This window comes from Agrilus planipennis, unplaced genomic scaffold (assembly GCF_000699045.2).
Source record: "Agrilus planipennis isolate EAB-ADULT unplaced genomic scaffold, Apla_2.0 scaffold18, whole genome shotgun sequence".
NCBI lineage: Eukaryota > Metazoa > Arthropoda > Insecta > Coleoptera > Buprestidae > Agrilus > Agrilus planipennis.
This window is the reverse complement of record NW_020438920.1, coordinates 1,488,692-1,515,173: the sequence shown is the minus strand read 5'-3', so window position 1 is coordinate 1,515,173 and position 26,482 is coordinate 1,488,692. Positions and strand designations below refer to the sequence as shown.

The window sequence follows — 26,482 nt, the reverse complement described above, 5'->3', positions numbered from 1 at the left end:
CTTTTTTTTGTATGATTATAACCTACGCAGATATATGTGAAAAAATGTGCCAGCTATGTGTCATGTCATGTTTCATGTCAATTACAAAAGAAAGGCTAGAAGTGCTTGGTGTTATAGAATGATGATGATAAAAACTGTGGAGGTAGAAGTTTAGAAATGAGGATGTTTTTGAAAGAGGAGAACAAATGACGCTATTGAAGCCAGTAAAGAAAAGAGACATATAAAAGGCTAGATAGAGAAAAGTAAAAGCAGGAGTAATGAGGGATAGAGGAAGACTTAGACTAAATTATTGTAGTCCAGTCAAAATAAGTCATAACTTAGCCAAAATTCGCATGGAGCCGAAAATTGGCAGAGACGTTAAATACGTCATTATAAATAAAATGTCAAAAGTCTCCTTCGATCGTACTTTTGCAAAAAATTTTATTAAAGGTCAAAAGTGCAAAAATTAAGGTTTTTCCCATTTTTATGGAAAACGGTAAGTTTTATCGTGAAAATAGGTCAGACAAACGTTGTAGATCATACAATTCTCTACAAAAATAGTTCAGTCATTTTTTCACTTACCACTCACCATTCGTGAGATATCGCGGTTTTAAACATTAGAAAATTAATATTTTACATAATATGCACACCTATGAGGTAATGTACTTGGCGCATTTTATTTTAACGTGGTTTCCCCAGTAGGTATACTCCACGATCTATTGTCATTAAGAAAGTTTGATCAGATCGTATCCTATTGATTGAAAAAATGGTAATATTGCTAATGATCAAAGTGGAATAGGTGGTTTTCTTCTCAATGTTATTATATTAAATAATTGTCTAATTCTACTTCGACAATTATTTCATCGTCTTCATTTTCTTTTTGCAGAATTTCTATTCGCTGTTCTAAGAAAAGGGATGCATCAATTGTCTCTTCATTAATATCATAAATATTGTTATCTGTTGTATTTGTTTCAATATTGGAGCAAGTCTGACCCTGACAATTGATGTATACTGGCGAACAAAATAATCCCACTGTTAGCGATGAATTGCACGTTGGCAATTTGCAACACAAAAAAAAGGATTCGCTTTTTAGTTGTTGCCACTTATAATAAAATAAAACGGACACTAGTAACTTAGAACACGTTTATTGATAAAATCCTTCGGAGAAGTTTCGTCAACAACTATATTATATTTTGTAGCAACTGTATAAAGCAGGTAAGTAAAAAGTGGTGTGCACCGTGGAAAGGTCAGTTGCTATATCTCTGATTTCTAATTTCTAGAGGGTTTGACCGATCGGTTACAAAAATACTTAAGTACATCTGGAAACCCCCAAGATAATGAGATTCATGTTTCCATGGATACGAATACATATTACCTGCTTTCAACTGTTGGCTATAATAATAATAATAATAATACTATGAATGATAATTTTAGAAAAGAATTTAAACAAAATAAAAAGAATCTATATATCTATATTAAAGTTCTTAACACCCACCTTTTGACAGCCACAATTCTTACTACAATCCGTCTTGCATTTATAAAAAACAGTATTAAGCAGTTTTTCTGGAGCAGACGGGAGTAAAGTTTGAATTGGCTCCAAATAATTATCTGTTAATTTCCAACCCCATCCTTCTGGGTCCAGCTCATTGCNTACGAATAATTTATTATTACAGTTGGTGTTACGATTATTTTTAGACCATTGAATCATGCAATTTAAAAATTAATCATTTGACAAGAATAACTGAAACTCTAAAGATCAAAGGATCATGGCAAGACAATATAATAGATTATATCTACAGCAAAATAGATATAAAATATAAACCTTTTAAAAAATTGAATCGAACAGATAAATACAGAAATATGTTAGGCTCAGGTGTCGAATTTAGACCGATGTCAAAATAAATTAACAGATTGCGATCTCTTCAGAGTAAAAAGTGCAGATACCGAGTATAATGCTTATTTCAGCGTCGAATTATTTAAAATAGAGTAAATGTTTATATGTTTAAGTAGTTTCATTAACAAAATCTACAATGATAATGCGTTGCGAACATGGAAATATACTCACAAAGCGATTTCTCTCAGTTCTTTTTCTAATACTATTTAATTAGCCCCACCTAAAACAAAACTCTTTTTCGATTGAATTGCTATTCTTCCAACTATGCCGGAAATTCCGGTCTCAATTTCTTTCCTTTCAATGGAGTGACTTCATAAGCTGTTTTTGTAACGGGTGCATTATTTTACACGTGATATATAGATTGTTAGATATGCAAAACCTAATTTAAAATATCTTAGGTGATTTAGAGATAGCCTTAAATAAATGGAAGCGCTATTGCCAAAACAGTAAAGTATGAAAATAAATAAAAGTAAAACAGAAATGTTGATATGCAAGGGAAAGAGAAGTAGGGAAAGAGCAAATATAAAGATAGGAGACGAAAAATTAAAAGAAGTGACTGATTTTAGATATTTAGGAAGTCAGATAAGTCAGGACGGAAGGAGTAGTAGGGATATAAAGCAGAGGATAGCGCAGGATCGAGTTGCCTTGAATAAAAAGAAGTCACTTCTATGTTCGCGAACGGTTAATTTAGTAATTTGAAAAAGGTTGTTAAAGGTGTATGTTTGGGTGCGAATCATGGATAGTGGGCGCGACGGGAAGGAAAAGGTTAGAAGCTTTCGAAATGGAGTGTTATAGGCGAATGATGAGGATAACCTGGGTAGAAAAGGTTAGAAATGAAGAGGTATTAGAAAGAATAAGAGAACAGACAACTCTATGGATGTCAAAAAAAAAATTGGCGAGATAGGTTGGTAGGAAAGTTTCTTAGGCATGAAAGTCTAGTCAGAGACATATTAGAGGCAGAAACAGGAGTTCAGAGGGGAGAGGTGGATCTAGGTTAGATCACTGTTCACGAACAGTTAAGGATGTGGGTTGTTCTAGTTTTAGGGAAATGCGAAGTTTAACTCGGGATAGGAAAGAGTGCAGGTGCGTGTCCAACCAGTCTTAGGACTGACGACCTTATAATGATGATGACACTACATTGTGCGTAGTGCGTCTTCTTCAAGTTGTTTGATTATTTTAGTAGTTTTTTTTTAGACTGTTACTGACTTCGTTATTTTGAGCTTTAATAGGTTGAATCAAGGTGTGTAATTTATTTAATTACCTTATAGAAGCCCTTTATGCCTTCTTTCATGTAAATTACATAAAACGAGTGTCTCAAATTCTTGATTTGTCGGTATTCTATTGGCTTAGTTGCCTCAAGCATCATTCTTCTTCCGGCAGTATCAAATGGATAGGATGTATAAGCAGCAATCGTGGTAATGGTCTTAAATTAATGCAGTATTTCAAAAATACAAGATATTTGGCATGTGTAAGTACTGAGAACAAAAGACTTGAGATATTGTTAAACATTTTGAAATAAATTAACAGCTAAAACATTCGAAAAAGAGAATTGGTTGGTTCTCATTCTAATTGCGCATTTTTAAACTGATTTTTATGAATTAAATAAATAAAACCATCACCTCTTGCTTTTCAATTTTTCGGTTTATTTTAAGTTTTACTCTATAATTGTTTTGACAGGAGTGCTTTTGAAGAAATTGGGGAAAGCGGGTAAATTCCGCGCCACGGGTAATTAACACCGATCATTTCAGGATAGCTGGGAATTAGTCAGGAACATATGATGTCATCTCGTAATATTGCTCGTACGTGTGTTGCAGTGGTACTCTTTGTTTGGATGCGGTAGATGTACGCTTAATTTTTGCGATTCTTATGTAAATTCTATGTGATCTTCACATGGTGGTGAACGCATATATTTATTTATAGGGGGAATCCCGCGCAACTCGGTCGGTGTAATGGCGAGCTGAGCGGAATGACTTATATTATAGTCGAAATAAGAAGGTAAAGTCCCCAATAAATAATGCACACTAAAGGCATATCGTTTTTCTCCTTCTTACAAACGGAAGATATCCTGTCTTTACTCTCTAAACACGCCTCCTCCACAGCTGCGTCGAGACCTGCACCTACGTTTCATAAGAATCAATCGAATAAAATGAGACGTTCGACAACATGCTTGTCTTGTCATTGGTACCTACATAAAATGGGCAAACTTACAGGGTCGGCTTAATTTAGTTGGTGTATTTGTGCGAATAGCCATCTCTCTACATGTATCGTTTAAATTATTTTTTCGTTGTAACTATTGTTGTCGTTGTTTCTGTTGGTGTTATTGTTATTGTTGTTGTTGTTGTTTTTATTGTTATTTTTGTTGTTAACTTCCAACGAAATGGTCCAAGAAGTTTTAAATTTTTAGAGTAGAAAACTTGTTTGGAATGTTATTAATTATTTTCAAAGAAAGAAAGAAACAAGTTGAGAAAAAATCTCCGTTATAAACATAGCGGCGGAGGTTTTGAACATTAGCTGCAGAACCGTATCCCGGATACGAAAAGAAGGTGGAACTTAAAAACAGACGTAAGTATTATTTTGTAAAATGTACAATCGAAATTATATAAATATTATTGCATTGAATTATCTTAGATCTTACAATAACTTTTTCACCATACTGTAGCACGACTACTACCTTAAGCCGATCCTGTAAATTTGCTCATTTAATGTAGGTACAGACAACAAGACAAGCACGTTTTCAACCGTCTCATTCTATTCGATTGATTCTTATGAAACGTAGGTTTAGGCATCGACGCAGCTGTGGAGGAGGCGTGTCTAGAGAATAAAGACAAGATATCTTCCGTTTGTAAGAACGAGAAAAACGATATACCTTTAGTGTGTATTATTTATTGGTGACTTTGCCTTCTTATTTCGACTGTACTATACATAGGAATTTGTGTCTTGAAAAAACTTGAGGGCAGGAGAATAATGCAGAAGAAGAAGAAAAACAAAAGAAACGGGCTTTACGCAAGAAAAGTTGAGTTTGGGACTCCAAATTTGAATCTTTTCATGAAATCCAGTTGATTCTCATTGATGTTGACCCAATTCAAATCAATGGTATGTGTTTGGTTTGTGGAGAATTTAAATGCGATAAGGAAATTTGGTACTGCTGCAGTCAATTATACGTGTGGCATCCAACGCAACCAAGAAGGAAGCAAAAAGTAAAATAAAATACACATGTGTATCCATACTGTTTAACAGTTCGTAGCATTTTCAAATTTTTGTAGTTTTTTGAAGTGAAACTTCTTTACCCACGGTATGTATGTGTTTGAAGAAGTTTCACTTTAGTAGCGTATTGTATAATTACACGTTGTATTTTTTTTTTAACTTAGAATGGTAAACTACATTTCTGTTTTGTGGTAGATCAATTGTCAAATATTCGTAGGAATCAGTAGTAAAATTATGAATGTTTTCGGATACGATAGGAACTTTTTATGAGCACATTTCCTTAGGTGCCCGAAATTTCCCGACTTCCCCTTACTCATTGTTAGTCAAAATTGGACATACATTCCAAATACGGAACAAAAAAAATTGAGGTTTCAATTTAAAAAACGCATCGTCATAGGACTTCTATTTTTGTCAGGAAAATTCATAATTGAATTTTTAAGAAATTTATTTAAACTTTTCCTATTTCATTGTATACCTATAGGTATATAATTTTACTGTATCTTAAACGAAAATAAATTTTACCTACCTCGGCTACCATCAATTGAAATGCTATAAAACTGCCTCCCTCCCAGTGAGCTTGTTGAAAGTATGATTTACTAAATTGCTTATATGTTTGGTAGAGTCCGAAATAAACACTTCGATAGATCGTTAGGCCTACTGCGCTGGCTATATATCCCCTATATAACCCCAAAATTCCGTGGGCCTTTGCGACAGTTGATAAGCAATGCCTTAACCCATAAAATTCTCGTTTTGGTGCATTCACTCCGCTATCTAAAAATTATATATGTTGGACGCAAGGTAATAAATCTTTCTGATAAGAAACTATTTATCTCGAACTAGAATAGAATGAAGTGATCAATTCAATTGTAGAATTGCGCTCAGAATAGGCAAACAATGGCTATTTTCAGCTCATTTACGAAACGTCTGGACAAAACAGTTCACTTAGAACACGGCCCTATAGCCCGAATCTTCATTCTGCTATGGATTCCGACCGTGAAAGCCTTTGTTCTTATATTATTCCACTGCTGTTTATAAATAATTAATGGTGGGAGGCTTTACTTGTTGAAACTCCATAATAAATTAAAGGAAACAAAAGTAAAGTTCACAACAATTGTTTCACCATAACATTGTATATTCTAAATGTTTTCACCTGAAGAAGTCAATGTTATGGTGAAACAATTGTTGTGAACAATCAGTATACATTTTTAAAACTTTACATTCGTTTTCTTTAATTGTTTATAAATTTTTGTTTTACCTGTTCCTATATCCACCGCTAATCTTGTGGTGCAGAATTGCAGTGGAAAAACAACAGATATACTGCTAAGTCCTGCAAGAGCTCCGGGACCAAATGTTTTTATTAAATCACCACAACGATAACTTTGAAATATATCGTAGTACATATTATAAAAGGAGAAATTGAGAGCTTGTAAAGGCATGTAACGAAGTATGTTTGCCCCATTTCCTCTCCAATAACTCAGAATACCCTGGAAACAAACGAGAAATAGTTGAGCTGCTGCTTCGTAAAATCGTTTCTACTACTGCTTTCTAAAAACAATGATTTATTATTAGTGAGAATGATATGATTCTTTTAAACACTCATTCCATTCCATGTTCAGCATTTGAGAGATAAGAAACGCGTTGATGTTGCCATCTGATAAGAATGACAAACTAGCAACCCTATAGATGTATACATTTGTTTGAAGCACTTTGGTTGCAACTAAAGTGACTTCATTGCAGATAAGTGGCGAAATTTTGGGTCATTTTTTACATTAGTTGACAGACGAGTTGAAACGTGAAGTGAGGTTAGATAGGTAATACTCAGCAAATAGAACCGTGTGGTACTGTTTATTCCAAGCGGAAAGCAATGTGGCATGAGATACAGTCTGCTAAAGTTTTGTTAATCAGAGAAAATTTCGGTTAGGTATGGTCCTGACTCCAACCCTTCGTCAGCTGTTCCCGCCAAAAATGCATTGGTAACGTTATATTTATGAGAGACTGGGGTTTCTTTAATGTTCCTACCCGCCGGAGGCGGGCTAATATGTTGGAATGATGTCACAAGATTATCTTTGTTTCAGCAAATAGGATGACGTTCAATTTTTAATATATTGTAGAGGTGTTTATGCTGATAATTTTCAAATATATACAATACAATGCAACAAATTCCGTCACTAAACCCGCAAAAATACCCTTCCCCTTTCCCCCCTTCCATTACATTTTCCACTTCACATTTCTGTAAAAGCAACAAACACCTCACGTGTACAATGTAACAATTTACCTCATTTTTGCAAAAACCACTCAAAAATAGCAATGCCAATTAATGTAAAAACTTACCAAATTTTGTATTTTGGCTGACTTATTCTGACCATCGTAACGTAAATTAACCTAACCTCATACATTATCATCGTTATAAAGTCGTCAATCCTAAGACTGGTTGGGCACGCGCCCCCACCCTTTCCTATCCTGAGCTAATCTTCGCATTTCCCTAAAACTAGAACAACCCATATCCTTAAATATTTGCGAACAGTAATCTAATGCAGGTCTTCCTCTACTCCTCCTAACTTCCCTTTCTGCCTCTAATATGTCTCTGACTAGAACTTCATGCCTGAGAAGGTGTCCTACTAACCCAACTCGCCTATTTCTTATTGGCTTCCATAGAGTCCTCTGTTTTCTTACTCTTTCTAATATCTTTTCATTTCTAACCTTTTCTATCCACGGTAGCCTCATCATTGGCCTGTAACACCACATTTCGAACGCTTCCAACCTTTTCTTTTCCGTCGCGACCACTGTCCGTGTATCGCACCCGTACAGCGCCGCGCTCCAAACATACACCTTTAACAACCTTTTTCGAATTTCCAAATTAACCGTTCGCAAGCATAGAAGTGACTTCTTTTTATTGAAGGCGACTCGACCCTGCGCTATAATATCCTACTCGTTTCGTCTTGACTTATCTGACTTTCTAAGTACCTAAATCAGCCACTTCTTCTTATTTTTCGTCTCCTACCTTTATATTCGCTTTTCCCCTACTTTTCCTTGCCTTGCATATCAGTACTTATTTTTATTTTTTTTCATACAATACTGTTTTGCCAACACCTCTTGATCGCATCTTCGATGTATAGATTAAAAAGTAGCGGTGACAGTGTGCATCTCTGTCAGACTCCCTTCGTAATATTTACTTCTCTACGTTCCAGTACCATCTCTATAACTGCCTGTTGTTCTTAATACAAAACTAAGTATTACTCATCTGTCTTTGTAACTCATCCCTACATTTTTAAGTATATTTAACATCTTGTCCCATTTAACATTGTCAAAAGCTTTTTCTAAATCTACCAATCCTATGTACGCCCTCTTTCTTTTTTCTATCGTTTTCTCTATTGTTGTCATTAAAGCTAGAATGGCCTCTCGCGTTCCTCTATTTCGTCTAAACCCAAAATGATCTTCCCTTAATATTATTCCACCCTTTTTTCCATCCTCCTCTGTACAATTCTAGTTAAGATTTTTGACGCATGGGAAGTTAAGCTGATTGTTCTAAATGTCTCGCTCTTCTCTTTTTAGGTATGGTTACTACCACGTTCCGTTTATAATCCTCTGGAACTTTCCCCGTCTCGTAAATGACTAATTAGCTTAAACATACGATCCCTAACCTCTTGTTCTGCATGTTTTAGAGTTTTCCCCTGTATCCCATGTACACCTGGCGCCTTATTATTCTTTGAGTTTTTTAATGCTACATCGAACTCTTGTCTCATTATGAGATAACCTAGCTCATCTATCTCCACCTCATACAGTAAACATTTTTAGGAACGATTTTTGTCTAGAGTACCATAAACAAAAGGTAAGTATTACCATGTAAGATAAGGTTAGGTAAATGCACGCTCTAACAAAATGCTGAACAAGGATTAAAACCTTAAGACGTCATACGCGACTACCATGTCTTAAAATTATTTTCCCAATTTTTTACCGTATCCCAGAGGTAAGTCCCAATAGGTGAATATTTAGTAGAAGCACTTAATAAACAACTACTATTGTGGGATTAACCATCACCATTTAGACTTTACTTAGGTAAACGTAGAAAACGAGTCTGTTCCTCAAAAATAGTATGATTAAAAAATCTTTGTTTATCTAATTCGTCCGTTAATTTTATGATTTGAGAATCTTTAAATATAACAAAAAAGTTACATTGACGTTGGAAACAAAGAAAAAGCAAAATCTTATGGACTGAAAGGTCCGGTTTAAGTCAGATTTTTATTATCATTTGTCCCATAAATACTTGATATAGTACAGTTTATTGAAAAGAATCTTTAATAACGCGATCTTCTGCTGAAAAAAATTAACTCTCTAATTTTTGAGTGACTAGCAGGTATCTAGATTCCATACAGAAAAGTGGAACTACGAGTATGCTACATAAAACTACCTATTTCATTGATACCGTGGCTAGAGTTTACGACATCCTCTGTGAAATTGATTGCCCAATGTAACCAGAATGTAATTTTTTATTTTGCATTTTCTTTTTATAAAATGCAAAATACCATTTTTGCCGTTAAATGTTTTGCTAGTATCACCGATCAAATTTTATATAAAATGGTGAATAAAAGTTGCTCACATTAGCCATTGAAAGTATTACCTAGAAGCTTAAAAATGGGACAAACAAACATTCCATGAATGCCTTCTGATTGTTTAACTGAAGAGAGCCCAAAAAAAATCTAAACTCCTTGAAAATAGATAATATAAAATATTGGATCGATATTGTTTTCTGAGTTCAATGTCATGCTCCATGGAACTTTTCTTGTTCCAAATTGATATTAGCACCTCCCAAATCACCACTTAGGGTACCTTTAGCAAGGAACTACGAAATTCCATGAATTACGACAAAACAGCCCACAAAACAATATCGAATTGGTAATCGCAAGCTGTGTAAAACTGAAAACTAGAAGATATTATGGTATGCTAATGAAGACGTATAGCCAAAACGATTCGAAAATCTTCACTTATTAGATGAACCCAAAGCTAAAGAAACTATGGATTCTATTTCTCTCTTATTACACTATGTAAAAGATGGGAAACAAAATGGGGTAGGAAATATTCTGATATAAAATGATTGATGTTGACTTTACATCAATAAAATTATTTGCACCCCTATTTTGGCTTTGATCATTCACGGTAAACAAACTATTTGGACCGTTTGTTGTACCTGATGCGCGTTTAATGGGGTGATGTATTTAACTTTCTTATAAGAAACTCTACCGACTGTGCTTGAGGATGTATCGCTACAAGAGCATGGACATATGTTTTTCTAGCGTAATGGTGCACTTCCTGTTTTCTAGACGCTGGATTGGACGTTCGTTCCCTGTATATCGGTAACCCCCTTGATTTCTTTATTTAGGGTTGCATTCTTACAAATTTTGTCTCTTAATCACACTTTTTATTCACCATGCGATTCCCCATTACATGTAGTTAACACCCTTAAAAAGCTTACAGCTTATTTCAGAAACACCATATACTGCACGGGCTTGCACTGTTGCTATGTCTCTTGTTGGGGATTGGTAGTAAGTTTTCTCCCTTAGCTACGCCTATGACATTTCAACCCTTTATAGCCTTTTGAGATATTTTTAATTTGAATTTGGGAAATTTCACAGAGGGTTTTGTAAAATAAACTTTTACCAAAAGCATAATATTAAAACATTATTTTTCTTTAACATTATTAAACTTTAGTTTGTACATATTTATATATATTTTATATGATAGAAAATAACTGACGGATGTAAGATCCCATTTTGAACTAATTTGCTGTTTTATGAAATTTAAAGTTCAGACGCAGTGGTGTACCTATTAACATTTGCTAAAGATAAAATATAATATATTAGTGAATTAATTTGTTGATTAAATTTACCCACTACAGATAACCTTAAATTAATGACATAACAGTAACATTAATTTGAGGTTATCTGTAGTGGTAAAAATTAATTAACTGATGCATTTAATTTAACCCTAAAAACATTCACTGTCTCGGTTAAAATACATTTGAAAGATTCTCAAACCTGCTCTTTAGGAAGTCGTATCAAACAGTCGATAATTCCTTTGTATTTCGGCACATCACTTTTCAAAATTTGATGAGACGCCTCCTGATTTTGTAAAATAAGCTTCGTTCGTTCCAGCGGACTTATAAGGGTCTTCGATACAGCTGCCGCATAACTTTTTTAATGAAGATACTCTGTTCTAACCTAGCATTTAAAGCATATATAAAAGTTTCCCAAACCTGTTCTTTAGGAAGTCTTATCAAGCAGTCGATAATTCCTTTGTATTTCGGCACATCACTTTTCAAAATTTGATGAGACGCCTCCTGATTTTGTAAAATAAGTTTCGTTCGTTCCAATGGACTTATAAGAGTCTTCGAAATAGCTGCTGCAATACCTGATATAGCGAAATGTATCAGAAATAATTTAATTTCGTCTGCCATGTATCCATAATTCTTTTTGTGATAATTACTCCATTAAAAAACTTAATATCAATAGAAAATTAAACCTCAAAAGTCAGANTCTGTCTTTCTATTATTATTATTCTCTGTGAAAATATTTGGAACAGTGTATTCAAATTGTTTTGTATTCAATTCTATCGCTATCAATAACTTTTATTACTTGTACTTTCCAGCAATCCCCATTAATATTTCAGCTTCGCGTACTAACTGCAATTTTACGCATAATTCATCGAATCTCCTCATGGACATTCGAAAATAATTAAAAAATTTGGAATTATCCTCTCGTAGCTCACGAAATAATGTTACAAATTCACCCATCAATTGTCTGTTTTCAAGTAGTGGATGAATCCAAAATCTTCTTGTTTTTTTTGTTTTTCTGCGATTATGCCATATCATTAATAACAACATGCGTTTTTTTCTTTCGTCCATTTTGGTCACGTATCAAAACAAAACTAAACCCGAAGTGAAAAACCGCGTGCAGTGTGAACGCAAAGCAGAATGAAATTACGGCACGGCACGACACGGTTACCGTTAGAAAACCGTCTGTGTGAAAGCAGGGTTACAGACCAATGATGAGGCTACCGTGGATAGAGAAGGTTAGAAATGAGAAGATATTAGAAAGAGTAAGAGAACAGAGGACTCTATAGAAGTCAATAAGAAGTGGGCAAGATAGGTTGGTAGGACACCTTCTCAGGCATGAAGGGCTAGTCAGAGACATATCAGAGGCAGAAACAGGAGTTAGGAGGCGTAGAGGTAGACCTAGGTTAGATTACTGTTAGCAAATAGTTAAGATTATGGGTTGCTTTAGCTTTAGGGAAATGCCAAGATTATCTCAGGATAGGAAAGAGCGGAGGTGCGTGTTCAATCAGTCTTAGGACTTATAACCTTATGATGATAATGACACCTAATTTTAATGCTACATTATTAGTAAAATGTGCATTTTAAATACATACGTACAATAAACTTTTTGAGATCAGCAACAAATTTTTTCTCATTAACTTGAGGTGAGGTATAACGGGAAATAAATTGAACTGACTTCACATTAATGTTTAAAGAATTATTTAAAGAAAAGTTGAAATTTTTGTCATCTCTTCTTCTTGAACAATTCTTAATAAAATTAAAGTACCTATGTATATCCTGGATAGTTTTCAGAGGGTTCTCGTGTGTCTGTCTGTCCACTTTTTTACTAATAATTATACGTAGATATATTCTTATTATGCGATAAGAATAAATAAATAAACAGGAAAATCTGAAGAGGGTACTTAATTTTTTTTAAAATTTGTAACGTAAAAATAATTAAACAATTATTGATATTCGCGTATTAGTTTAACAAGATAATAGGATGAAAGAAGTTTTATCATTGTATCAGCCAGTCTTGACAGATTAAAATAATAATTTAAAGTTTTTTTTATATTCTTTGTTGCTTTAATAATCATATAAATTGATAAAAACGAGACAATGTATTGTGTAAGTACTTCGAATATTATCCCCTCTTTCCAGCAAGCTAATGTACAATTGGAAACGCGTCATACATAGCTCGGAAGATGACGTCATACGTACGCTTGAAGGTATACACGTTCATATTTTCTTGGGTATTCTTTCTATCAAGGTCATATGCGTTGCTTATCGCATGCAAATAATGTTTTCCTGTTGTATTGATAACATTCAGAAGTTGTACGTCGGTTGACAACTCGTATATCTCAAAAATTTGAGCGTTTTTTTTATCAGTCAATGCTTTAACATAAGTATATAGATAATCTCCCGTAGTTCAAATATTCAATTACCAGTTAAAATATTAAGGTCTCCATTTGGAAGAGTTGACATTTTTCGCTTTTCCTGTCATAACAGTGGATCCGTCAAACCAGAACAAACTTTTCAAAGGCATTTCGTTCCAATCTGCTACTCATGGTGGTGTTGGTGGGTGGGCAGTAGACTGGAGGCGGGAAGGACAAGAGAAAAGAGCGAAATATTTTTTATCTATAGAATTTTATTGCTGCAGCATTTGCTTCGCTTCTGAGTTATGGATCAAATTAGCGCACGCTTTTTGGCATGCCTAATGTGTAATTGATATCATATTCAATCGATTATTTCTTCAGGGAAGATAAAGTATGGAAAGAGCGAATGTAAAGAAAGGAGACGAAAAATTAGAAGAAGTGACTGGTTTTAGGTATCTAGGAAGTCAAGTAAGTCAGGACGGAAGGAGTAGTAGGGATATAAAACAGAGTATAGCGCAGGGTCGAATAGTCTTCAATAAAAAGAAGTCACTTCTATGCTCACGAACGGTTAATTTACAAATTCCAAAAAGATTGTTAAAGGTGTATGGTTGAAGCGCGGCGCAGTACGGGTGCGATGCATAGGCGGTGTATGCGGCGGAAAAGAAAAGGTTAGAAACATTCGAAATGTAGTGTTACAGGTAAATAATGAGGATACTGTGGATAGAGAAGGTCAGAAATGAAGAGCTATTAGAAAGAATAGGAGAATAGAGGACTGACTCTATGGAAGTCAATAAGAAATAGGCGAGATAGGTTGGTAGGACACCATCTCTGGTATGAAGGTCTAGTCAGAGACAAATAAGAGGCAGAAACGGAAGTTAGGAGGGGTAGAGGTAGACCTAGATTAGATCACTGTTCGAGATAGTATAGGATATGGGTTGTTCTAGTTTCAGGGAAATGCGATGATTAACTCAAGATAGGCAAGAGTGGAGATGAATGTCGACTGACTGACGACCTTATGATGATAATGAGAAATGTTCATTATACAAAAGTTATTGGATTTAAAGAGGAACACGCAAGGTTGACCACTATCTCGATCTTGATGACTGTGCCCAAGATCATTTCAAAAATGCACTTGATCTTGATATAAGTTCGCAGATGATTATGAGATGGGTATTGCTGCATACTTTTCGGCATAGTGTATTGATGCTATCTTCGACTCCTTCCTTGGAAGCGAATGAATACTAGCCGTGAAACCATTGAAGTAAGAATTTCCCTGTTTAAACCTTCAGATGTAACTAATCACTGTTACTTTCTTATAATGCTTATTTCATTTTTTCTTTTGTTACATTATTCTTCATAGCATTTAGTAAATCTCAGCCTTTCACAGATTTACTATGAAGGGTATTTGTCTTAAAAACCAAAGACCTTCTTTTGGTAAGCAAACTACAACTCACTATAGCTGTTCAAAAAAAAACACCATCATATTTCTAACATTTATTTGTGTAGACACTCTATTTAATACATTTTATGTTCTACATGTGTATATATATATATTCAGTAAAGCATGCTGCTGCTAAGTACATCGCCTTCAGCAATTATGACCACCTAGAAACAGAACTGATGGTAGATATAAATATTTTCATTACACGGTTGCATCCATCTTCATTCATCCTACCTATTATTATTAACCAAATCTTTTATGATCAATTTTTAACACAATTCCACTAACTGTCTAATCTTTTGCATGTACGTATAGTTTGATGGAAATAAAAAATTACTTTAAAAGTTAAAGCGAATAAAAAACGATATCTGCACGAAAGGCAAACGATTCTATTAAATTATGTGTAGTAATCGGTATAAAAACAATTTATATTGTTCTAAAAAACGACGTGTTGAGTGAGGCCTAGTATACATTGTCCGATGAAGTATCTACTAGTTTTTCGTATTGTTTAAAATATTATGCATCACCAATTAAAGTCAAACAATAAACATCGCATATTATTTTAAACCGTATGAAGAATTTTTTATGCAAATGCCAATCACAGCCTTTCATAATTTTTTAAACCTAATTTTCATTGTTTTGCTAGTTTATGGTAATGAAAATTCTTACCTCCTTCATCTTATTGTTTAGAAACCATGACCTAAAACAGAAAAGAAAATGTTATTTCGAAATGAGCTCCGTATGTTTGATTCAAGTTGCAAGTTCAATTCAACTCACCATGGTTTGCGCCGGGGTCTGTATAATCAGCAGCTCCTAGTTCAGAACCATCACCATCCCTAACTGAAAACAGAAATAATACGTTGTTTATCTAAATTTAATCGCAAGTCGAAAATCAGTATTGGATACAATAAGTAAGTATCCAATAAATTTGCTTTAAACTGTTTGCTGTGAAATGTTCACGCAAGTGTTCATCCCTTCCTATTTTAATTGACTATTGATTGTTATACATCATGGAATTAAGATGTACAAAATTCTCACCTTGACTTCTGAATCCATGACCTAAAACAGAAAGGAAAAATGTTATTTAGAAAAAGGCTTCACATTTTTGATTCAAGAGCAAGTTCAATTCAACTCACCATGGTTTGCGCCGGGGTCTGTATAATCAGCAGCTCCTAGTTCAGAACCATCACCATCTCTAACTGAAAATAGAAATAGTAAGTTGTTTATCTAAATGAAATCGCAAGTCGAAAATTGGTATTAGATACATCAAATTAGTATCGAATTAATTTCTTTTAAACTGTTTGCTGGGGAATTTTTACACAAAAGTTCATCCCTGCCTATTTTAATTGAATTCGATCATTCTTATACATCATGGAATTAGGGTGTACAAAATTCTCACCTTGACTTCTGAATCCATGACCTAAAACAGAAAACAAAATGTTATTTAGAAATAGTCTTCGCATTTTCTATTCAAGTTGCAAATTCAATTCAACTCACCATGGTTTGCACCGGGATCTGTGTAATCAGCAGCACCTAGATCAGAACCATCACCATCCCTAACTGAAAATAAAATAAGTATGTTGTTTATCTAATTGAAATCGCAAGTGGAAAATCAGTATTGGATACAACAAATTAGTATCCAACAAATTTGTTTTAAACACAAATGACTGACTTTCTTAATTTTTGTTAATTAAATATTGAACGTTCTTATACATCATGGAATTAGGGTGTACAAAATTCTCACCTTGACTTCTGAATCCATGTCCTAAAACAGAAAAGAAAACGTTATTTTGAAATGGGCTTCACATGTTTGATTTAAGTTGTAAGTTCAATTCAACTCACCATGGTTTGCACCGGGATCTGTGTAATCAGCAGCACCTAGTTCAGAACCATCACCATCCCTAACTGAAAATAGAATAAGTACGTTGTTTATCTAATATTATGTATACTAAATAAAATCGTATGTCGAAAATCAGTATAAGATGCAATAACTTAGTGTAGAATAAATTTCTTTTAAGCTAAATTAGTTTATGAGAAATAAATAAAATTTACTTACAATCAGTGGCTGTATTGAAGTTGGGCCTGGCAAGGACACCTAAGAAAAAGAATTAGGATAAAGTTAACTTAACAATAAAAAAAAGCCAATAGGTATAGCTTAACAGCGAATATCACTCTATATACCAAATAATGTTGTAGGGTAAGTATATTTATATATATATATATACTTGTTCATCATTGATATAGTCGTGGATAAAGAGGTAGAGAAACGACGAAATATGAGTTGAAATTTGTAAAGAATACGGTCTTGAAAAATTATAACGGTTGTGGCTATCTCGTCCCACACTATTATGTTGTGGAACTATTAGCTGACTATTAAAACGTTTAATTAAAAGCTGGAAGTGTGTGTAAGGCTTCCCAAGTTTCGATAGTCAGAATATTATCGAGTAATCAAAATTAAAGATCGCTAATTTTTACGTACATATTTGAGTTGATAACTAGAAATGTGAGCGAACTTAAACGTCTATCTTCGACTGTATAGAAAGTGGTCCATTGAAATTAGTAAATACAATTGTACAGTCTATTTTAATTTGTTAGAATTGTGACCTTGAAGAAATTGCGCGAAGATAGAAAGAATACACACTAGGCGTGAGCAAGACAGAAATAGTTGGAACAAGACTGAACGTGCAGAGCTCTCAATTAGCGGTCTTAGGAGATCGGCTAGAACTGTACAGTACTAGACGAAAATGTTTAGCAGTTTCTTAAAACAAAAATGTACATAAATTAACAATAGACAATAAAGCAAAAGTTTTATGGGTGTGTAGAACGTTAAGTTAATTCACTTGTTATTATTTTTTGCTAAATATGCTTTTAAATAAAGCATATTCTTAATTTTTAACGAGGCAGTTTAAATAATTTTGCAAATGGTACTGTACACTTTTGTCTAGTTCTCGCTCGATGATCGGTGGAGAAATGAGCTCCGCAGACAAATATGATTGAATTTGGAATTATGCTACGGCGCATCCTAATAAAGGGAAGGGGCATATCTCTAACTTCTTGAAACAAACAGTATATCATTTTGGGTAAAAAGCGAAGACACGTCGATTTCAATTGTAAGGGGAGCATCTACATTAATTCATGCTGTTTCAACCTCAGAGCAGGGTGGGACAGTTCCTTTGAGTTTTTAAAGGGAAGGTCAGGTCAAACTACATACCATTTGAAAAGCCTTTTAATTCCCTGTGCAATAGTTTTTGAATTCGAACCATTGACCTCCGTAAAAATGGACTTTTAAGGCAGCATTAATTAAGATACATTAACAAAAGCAAGGTCAGTAAGTAGAGATAATAGAAAATTTTAAGAAACTAGTTCTTTTCGGGTAACTACGAATTATGACATTGTAACTAAAATCAAACTGAAGATTTTTCTAGTCCCATATTCAAACCCTTGCTTTCACTTATGATTATTTATAATAAACTAGGTTTTACCAACGGTTTCGCTCGTGTTGATGTTTTTTTATTGGCTATCATATTTAAAATTTTAAATTAATATTTAGGTTATTAATACTATATATTTCAATTTAATTCTGAACAATTTACGTATGATATGTCGGACGATCACATAAAATTAATTTTTCTATCTATAACAGTATTTCTAAAGTAAAACTTCTTTCTCGACGATAGGAAGGAAATTTACTAGGGTATCCAACCGAAACGTGTAACGTCACGCGTCAAAGCATCACGCGCCACGTGTGACCCCTGGCGGATATGTCCAAAAGGAGTTATTATTACAAGGAGGGAAAGAGAATATACGTGCTGACAAAATGTAGGATAGGGAATGGGTGTAGAGCATAAAATTATTAGAAAAAGGATAACAGACGGGGTAGGATGTGTAACAAGGAGGTAAATTTTTGAAACTTGAATTAGAAAGATGTAAGGCTAGTAGAACTTGGAAGGAATGCTATAAGTTGGTAAATAAGGCTGAGGATAGGTAGAGCCAATTAAAAAAATTTTTTAAAAATACAGGGTCGTATTTTAGGAAAGTGGAGAAGGTGTGAAATATAGAAAAATAACCATAATCTTATGTTTCAATAACGCTATAAATGACTTACCAGAAATGCACACAATTGCAAAGGAAAATAAAATGGTTTTGGACATTTTGTTACTGAAACGTATTGTCACTTTATGAATGTCTCACGAATGTTGCTGTTTATATATGAAAAATTATTGATCAATTCTTCAGATAAATAAACGGTAAAATTAATTAATTAGTATAAGTACTTTGGTTTTCTATAAATTGCTTTATTTGATAAAGTATAATCTACTTGTTAAGTTTTTTTCCTTTTTAACTTTTTGTGCTGTGTGAAATAACTGGATAATATGGATTTCCATACCTCGGAAATCATAATTACTTTCTGAAGTCGAATCGATAAACAAAAGGAGATATAATCTCATAAGCGCAAGATGTTAATCATCCGATAGCTGTATTCCCTGGAATTAATTTTAATTTGATAAACAAACCCTTTGATTTAATCTGACCATTGCTCTGCCCGTGTCAGTAATTTGTAGATAGATAACATTTTTTTAATTTCAATTTATTGTTATTTACAAACCGAAAGAGCGGTCGATGTAGCAGTTTTATCTGTAAAAGTTCGAGGTGCTTTTTTTGCATTCGCTTTTCGTTTTTATATTACTGGAAAAACAATTAAATTTGTCGGTTTATCAAAAAAATGAAAATAAAATCACAAATAAGAAAAATACAATTAGGATCACACCAATACACACACAAGACAAAACACAAAACAAATTATAGCATGTAAAGGAAAATCACACCACAAAATTAAAATATATAAATAAATAGTGAAATCGCCAATAGCACATATAATGTACAATAGAGAGCAAGATCAAAACTTACTACCTAACATTTCTAAAAACTTTTGGGTGTTTCATTCCCACCAGCCACTAATGCGGGAATGGGTGGGTGGTGGTTCGGATGAGAAAGACGAGACGAACGAAATGTATGTAAAGATATGTCTTTTTGAAGTGGAACTTCTTTGGGATCGATGAGAGTAAAATCTCAAGGCCATGAAACGACACGTTTTGTAACGTTTCGTCTCGTGAAGCGATAAGTCAGTCAGCTGTTGGTGACCGGCACCTCATATATTATAGTACAATGTATATTCACTATAGTATAGAGCTAAATTAATTTTTTGGTTATATCTGTGCAGTTATATTACAGTAACTGTATTACAGTAAATGTTTATTTACCAACAATTAATATTTATCTAAGAGTGAGTACTATTATGTATTAATTCTAATTCCTTGTAGTTATTTATAGTTTATGGTTTCTTAAGTACTTGGAAAAATAAACGGAAGCGAAAAAATTTTGACCATTTTTTGTTATTGAATTACATAAAAACCTGTTAAAGTAATACTCCTTAGGTGGACTAAAGATAAAATATGTTGGGAAACATAAATCCTGAAAATTCTCGTACTCACTCTTTCTTTCACCAATCATTATTTATTCGTTATAAAGGTATAGACATCGCCAAAGAAGTTACACATCGTTAGAAAATCGAGTGGCATAACCTGATGGCGGGGTGTTCAGATGATAATATGGCCCCAGATGATGAAAATGTGAGGGGCGGCAAAATTTTTTGTTCGCCCCGAGTGGCAGAAATTCACACTACGCCACTGAGAAGTCGTTCAAATAGTTCAAAAGGAGTCCTCACATTTAGTTTATCAAGTTTACTCGTGGGGGAGCTCGTTGTTTAAGTTGTTGGTTTACTAAAATAAAAATACAAAAGGAGACTGTGGCGAAGTAAATAATTAAACTGAGTGAACTTGCCCCAACTACTACAACATTTTGAAAAAACGCAGTCACGTGTTTCGTCCTCTTATATTGTGAGCAGTTTTGCGTTGAAAATGCGTTTTTTCAAAATGTTGTGATATTTTGGGTAACTTCTGCAAATTGGCCGTCGGCATGTATGCATATATTAAAAGTACATACCAACACTATTCTATCCCACCCATTTTGTTACTCAAAAAATAAGTATTTTATTCATTATTTTGTTTAAACATTTGTTTAGATTATTATTAATATTGTTACATACAAACATCTACTGATTATTACGTAGATTAATTATTATCGACAGCTATTGAGTATGCTCGCAGACAGGGACCGACCGATAGGTGGCAACTTTTTACTAAAGACGCAAAAGGTAAATAAATCATATCCTGAGTGACACATGTTTGCCTTCTTAACAATAGGAGTCCCGAAATTTTCGAGAAGAATTAAAACTGTTCACGAGAATTCGATGTTAATATAAATAGGCCTTTGGATGACAGCCGGAGTTAGTAGTTAGTTAGTTATTAGTATGCATATGGATAGCTGATTTACTAGAAAATTCGTTCTAATATTGTTAGTAGAGAGTTTATGCAAAATTTTATAAGTTTTCTTATTATTTAATAAATCCTGCATTAATTCTTTATACATATGTTTGTTAATGACTATTGTACACACTGGTGTACTTGTCAACTTTAGAAACAGCAACATTGTGTTCATTTTGCTTAAAAAAATCATATTTGTGATCTTTAACTTAATAATTTAATATTATTTAAAGTTATTTTGTAAACGAATCTTTGTAATGACGATGGGGGGATCATATAGGCCTATTATGGCTTAAATAGTATTAGGCAAAGTTATTAAAGAATGCATTACTAGACTTCCATCAATGTATTATTGAAAGGCTTTTGTAAATGCGTAGAAGTAGCAGTATAGAAATGTAATTATATGAAGAGCCTTAATAAAAAGAAACTCATTAGGTACGATGTTTTCTGACGATTAGAAGTACAACTATTTATAAATATTATGCAAAACACTATAAAATCCAAAAGAATCCAAAATGGGTATTTTTAGGAATGAATACCGCAAATGGCGATCGTTATAGCGGCACTTAAAAATGCCGTCAAAAACCGACACGCGATCGTAAACCATATTATTACAAGGTAACCCAACAAAAGAAACACAGGAAGTCTCAGGAAATAATCGGAAGTTTTCTATGACAGTATAAAGAACACCTTAGATAAATGTGATAAAGAAAGTAGTAACAGATTGTTAGATAAATGCGATTTTGTGTAAAATAAATTACATATAGGTACGTACGAAACCTATTTAAATTAATAACTGCGCTAGAAAATTCGTTCTAACGTTAACAATTTCACATTAGATAATAAATAAAAGCAATTTATTTACTCAAACAATAAGTTAACTATAATTGATAAATAATTTAATAATGTAATAATAATATTAGCCTATCTTGTTATATAATTGAGGAACTTAGAAAATGATAGAGAACCATGACAGGGTGAATAAAAACGGTAAGCTGCCTCACCACCGTGCACTATTTGCTTCTCTGTGATCGTGAATTCGACTCCTCTACATCAGTGTTTCTTAACCTGTGGTCGGCGGACCCCCAGGGGCCGCGAATATATGTGCGAGCGTCCGCCGCAATCCCACCTATGGACCATTGAACAATAATAAATAAGTGCCACCATTTCTCATAAAAGCTACGCTTAGTTGCGAAAAAGCAGCACTAACCACATTAACGTATTTTTTTAAAAATAAGTTTTTTGTACTTGTAATACCTACTAAAATAAATGGTCTGAAATGTGTTGATGTTTATTTATTAAAGGGTCTTTGGATTTGTGCTTGACTTCCTAGGGATCCGTGGGCAGAAAAGGGTTAAAAACCTCTGCCCTAGATTATTATTGATTCCGATATTTAAACGGTTACCAATTGACCACTAGATAAGTAGATGTTAGCTTGCAGTTTTAAATAAATAATTTAGTTGTACCAACTTTCTACCAATGACCTAATTATGAATTTGTGAATACTATGTATGTAACACTTAAATGCTGTTGTTAGATAAAAACGGTAATGATTTAATAGGGAAGATACGCAGTAGTGGGAAGACCTTACCATGGAAACATTAATAATATTTTAAGCGTTAATTTTATTGAAGTGAAACTTCTTTAGGTTCGATGGAAGTAAAATCTCAAGGCCATGAAGCGACACGTTTTTCAACGTTTTGTCTCACGACGCGATAGAGTATGAGAATATAACGGCGCGCATGCGCATATCGGTATTACAGTCACCCGGTATCTGCGCAGTTATATTACAGTGAGTGTATTACAGCAAATGTTTATTTAACAGCAATTAATATCTATTTAAGAGTGAGTATTATTATGTATTAATTCTAATTCCTTGTAGTTATCGATAGTTTACGGTTTCTTAAGCACTTTGAAAAACAAACGGAAGAGAAAAAAATTTGACCATCTTGAATTGCACGCGGCTTTTTTTTAATTTAATGCTATGTAATAATTTTGTCTAATTCATAGAGTATTTGTTTTTATACAATGTTGTATTACCCCTTTATAATTATTGAAATTTTCTATGGGATCCATATGTTTATCGATGCGTTTCTTGAAGAACCACCAGTCTGTAAAATAAAAAAAAGCACCTGATAACTTATCTGAAATATTTATTTTTTATTTATTACTAACAAGCATTGACTTAAAATTACTACGTGTTATTATTAATATTATTGATGCAGATACAATTTTAATTATTTTTTTGAGGCGATTCGATTACAAATCTGTTTAATTAATCATGGAATATAGTTGATTACATATTATCTATTGTTTCGTTAAAAAAAAACTTAATATTAAAAAACAACACGTGCAACTCAGTACACATGAAAGAAGTGAAATTTCTTTAACGATCTCGATACTTTTATAACGAATAAGTAATGATTGGTGAAAGAAAGAGTGAGCACGAGAATTTTCAGGGTTTATGTTTTCCAACATATTTCATCTTTAGTCCATCTATGAAGTATTACTTTAATACATTTTTATGTAATTCAAAAACAAAAAAAATGGTCAAATTTTTTTCTCTTCCGTTTATTTTTCCAAGTGCTTAAGAAGCCGTAAACTATCGATAACTACAAGGAATTAGAATTAATACATAATAATACTCACTCTTAAATAAATATTAATTGTTGTCAAATAAACATTTACTGTAATACACTTACTCTAATATAACTTCACAAAAAATTAATTTAGCACTATACTATTGTGCCGATATGCGCATGCGTGGCTTACTATTCTCATTGCCTAACGCTTTGCAACACGAAACGTTGCAAAATGTGTCGTTTCATGGCCTTGAGATTTTACTCTCATCGAGTCCAAAGAAGTTTCACTTCAAAAATTATTAGAGACTCGTAATCAAATAAAAATTTGAGTCCACGGCGTCCAGATATAAGGGAAAGAGTAACGCAAAAATGATTTTCACTAGTATTTATGATTGATAGAATCATTACAGTAAACATATCAGCTGATGCGGCTTATTTATTATGCATAGGCAGACCTGTGGACATCACTTAGAATACACAGGGTGTTTCCGAAATAAGTAGCAAGTTTACGGGAAGTGATGGGATACTATAAAACAAGGAAATTAAGTAAATCTTTAGCGGCCCGAAAGTCCACCGTTTTTGAGAAAAAAGTATTTGAAAGTACAGTCAAGGGCCAGTCGGACCCTGGTATGATCACGTAAGGGAATAAGACATTGCAACGCTGCATTGAATCAGCTGTTGACTCCTTTGTGTGGGATTTTATGAAGCAGCACATGTATTAAACGCTAGTGCAAAACGGTAACGACCGTGTATAATCGCTGCAAATGAAGTACGTCAAATGCCAGGTGCTTTTGCGCGCTTTAGAAATATTTTTTGTACTGTACGTACGTATGTGTGTATGTATTTACTGGTGTAATTGTTTTTTTTTTTTAGGAAGTCAGATAAATTCGAAAAAGATTGATGGGGATGCCGTGGGAGAGATGGTTAAAAATGAAGAGGTATTAGAAAGAATAAGAGAAGTCAGTAAGAAATAGGCACGATAGATTGATAGAACGGACACCTTCTCAGCTAGTCAGAGACATATTAGAATCAGAAACAGGAGTTATAAGAGGAGTAGAAGTAGACCTAGATTAGATTACTGTTTACAAAAGGTTAACGATGTGGGATGTTCTAGTTTTAGGGAAATGCCAAGATTAACTCAGGAAATTCGGAAAGATTGGAGGTGCGTGTATAACCAATGTTAGAACTGACGACCTTATGATGATGAATGAGAGAATGGGGCTATTGCCGAACCACCCATAAAGTAAAGGTAACGCACCTTGACAGTAACTCAATGGTGTTTTAGAAATTTAATACCTATCGAAAGGATATTAATTTTTCTATTACTCAAATAAAATAATTCGAAGTGGTCTGTATTCTGTCGAAACTGCCAGACGCGGATCGCGATTTCGATCTTTTTGGATCTCATCAGCGCGTCGCAGGTAGCTCCGACAGAACACAGACCATATAGTATTTTCTAAAACGCACTGTTAAGACAGCAGGTAAAAGTTGGTCTGTGTTCTATCGGAGCTGCCTGCGGCGCGCTGAAATATCTTCAAAAGTCGGCCGAAAATGTCTTAATTTAGTTAAAACTGGGAAGTTTAAATAGAAATCATTTTCTAGTTACGTATATTTTACTCCATGATTTTTCTGGGAAAGATATCATTAAATTTAGCGGTTTTCATTCCTTTATCCATATTTTGTCTAGTTTACCATTAGAGAAGTTCTCTTCCTAAATACATACCAAGAAGAAGTAGATCACATTTCAATAAAGTCAAATTTTTATTCGTTTAAAAGTTTTTAATCATTTTTTAAAAAATTCTTTCTCGAACCCGTGAATATCACTCTAAATCAGTTTTATGCAAGAAAAAAACAAAAGATACACCTATTTATTTATCAACTATATTCCCAGATTAAATAAAAAGATTTGTAATCGTAAAAAATTTAATTGAATCCGTACTTGTAACAACAATAAGTATTTAAAGTCAATACTTGTTAATAACAAACAAAAAATAAATTTTTCAGATACTGTCACCATGCGCTTACAAATCGTACAAAAAATGTAATTCTTTTTTTATATATTTATTTTACAGACTGGTGCAGAAGCTTTGGCTTTTAAAATGATTTCAGACAAATCAGGTGATGAAGGTGCATGCGGTTTGTTTATTATTCATAGGCTGCGCTGTGGAAACCACTTAGAATACACAGGGTATTTCTGAAATAAGAAGCGAGCTTGCAGGAGGTGATAAGGCACTATAAAAGAAGGAAATTGAGTAAATGTTTGGTGGCCGGAAAGTCCATTGTTTTCGAGAAGTTTGAAAGTAATTAAAAGTATAGTCAAGAGCCAGTCGGATCCTGTTAGGTTCACGCAAGGAAATAAGACACTGCAACGCCACATTCAATTAGCTACTGACCTCTTTGTAGGTCGCTGCACATGAAGTAAGTCGAGTGTTGTTCCCACGAGCACTTCGCCGAATTGGGGTGCGTTGGCTTAGGATCTTATTTCTTATATCTCACTCCTGATGTATCAATCGAAATAACATAATTGGTCAGCACAGCTAATTTATTTACAAGAAAAAATTGAGCAACAATTAACGATATTGTTAATTAGTAACGTCGGGTTATACTACTCGGGTTTTGAATGCCACACCTAGCTTGCTTGCCTTCGTTCCATCTACCTCATCCGCGAACCCCTTGTCTCTTGGTCTCAGCCACATTGATTCCGATTCGCGATCTATTAGTGTTGTTCAGAGACCGTTCTTCGTTTTGCAGGCCATAAAATTCCTGCATACAATTTTTAGAATGTTTGCAAATTTACAAGGCGGTATGGTGTTTA

At 33.7% G+C, this 26,482-nt stretch overlaps 2 protein-coding genes across 3 annotated transcripts; both read right to left on the bottom strand.

Annotated features, from left to right (window-relative positions):
* Nucleotides 1-2,823: 2,823 nt before the first annotated feature.
* LOC108744065 (ADP/ATP translocase 3-like) lies at nt 2,824-11,258 on the bottom strand. Its single transcript, XM_025973771.1, has 5 exons — nt 11,110-11,258; nt 6,333-6,561; nt 5,604-5,848; nt 3,135-3,296; nt 2,824-2,862 (listed from the first exon to the last, which is right to left on the bottom strand). The coding sequence occupies exons 2-5, from the start codon at nt 6,511-6,513 to the stop codon at nt 2,824-2,826; spliced, it is 627 nt and encodes a 208-aa protein (XP_025829556.1). The 5' UTR covers nt 6,514-6,561; nt 11,110-11,258.
* A 3,482-nt stretch (nt 11,259-14,740) lies between these two features.
* LOC108744081 lies at nt 14,741-18,881 on the bottom strand. 2 transcript variants are annotated; one of them, XM_025973799.1, is made up of 11 exons: nt 18,808-18,881; nt 16,759-16,797; nt 16,545-16,607; nt 16,447-16,467; nt 16,200-16,262; nt 16,102-16,122; nt 15,839-15,901; nt 15,741-15,761; nt 15,480-15,542; nt 15,372-15,402; nt 14,741-14,866 (listed from the first exon to the last, which is right to left on the bottom strand). In XM_025973799.1, exons 1-10 carry the CDS (start codon nt 18,851-18,853, stop codon nt 15,389-15,391), a joined length of 414 nt encoding a protein of 137 aa, XP_025829584.1. In that variant the 5' UTR covers nt 18,854-18,881; the 3' UTR covers nt 14,741-14,866; nt 15,372-15,388. The 2 variants fall into 2 exon arrangements, with proteins under 2 accessions (XP_025829584.1, XP_025829585.1); XM_025973800.1 differs by lacking the exons at nt 15,741-15,761; nt 15,839-15,901.
* Nucleotides 18,882-26,482: the final 7,601 nt, after the last annotated feature.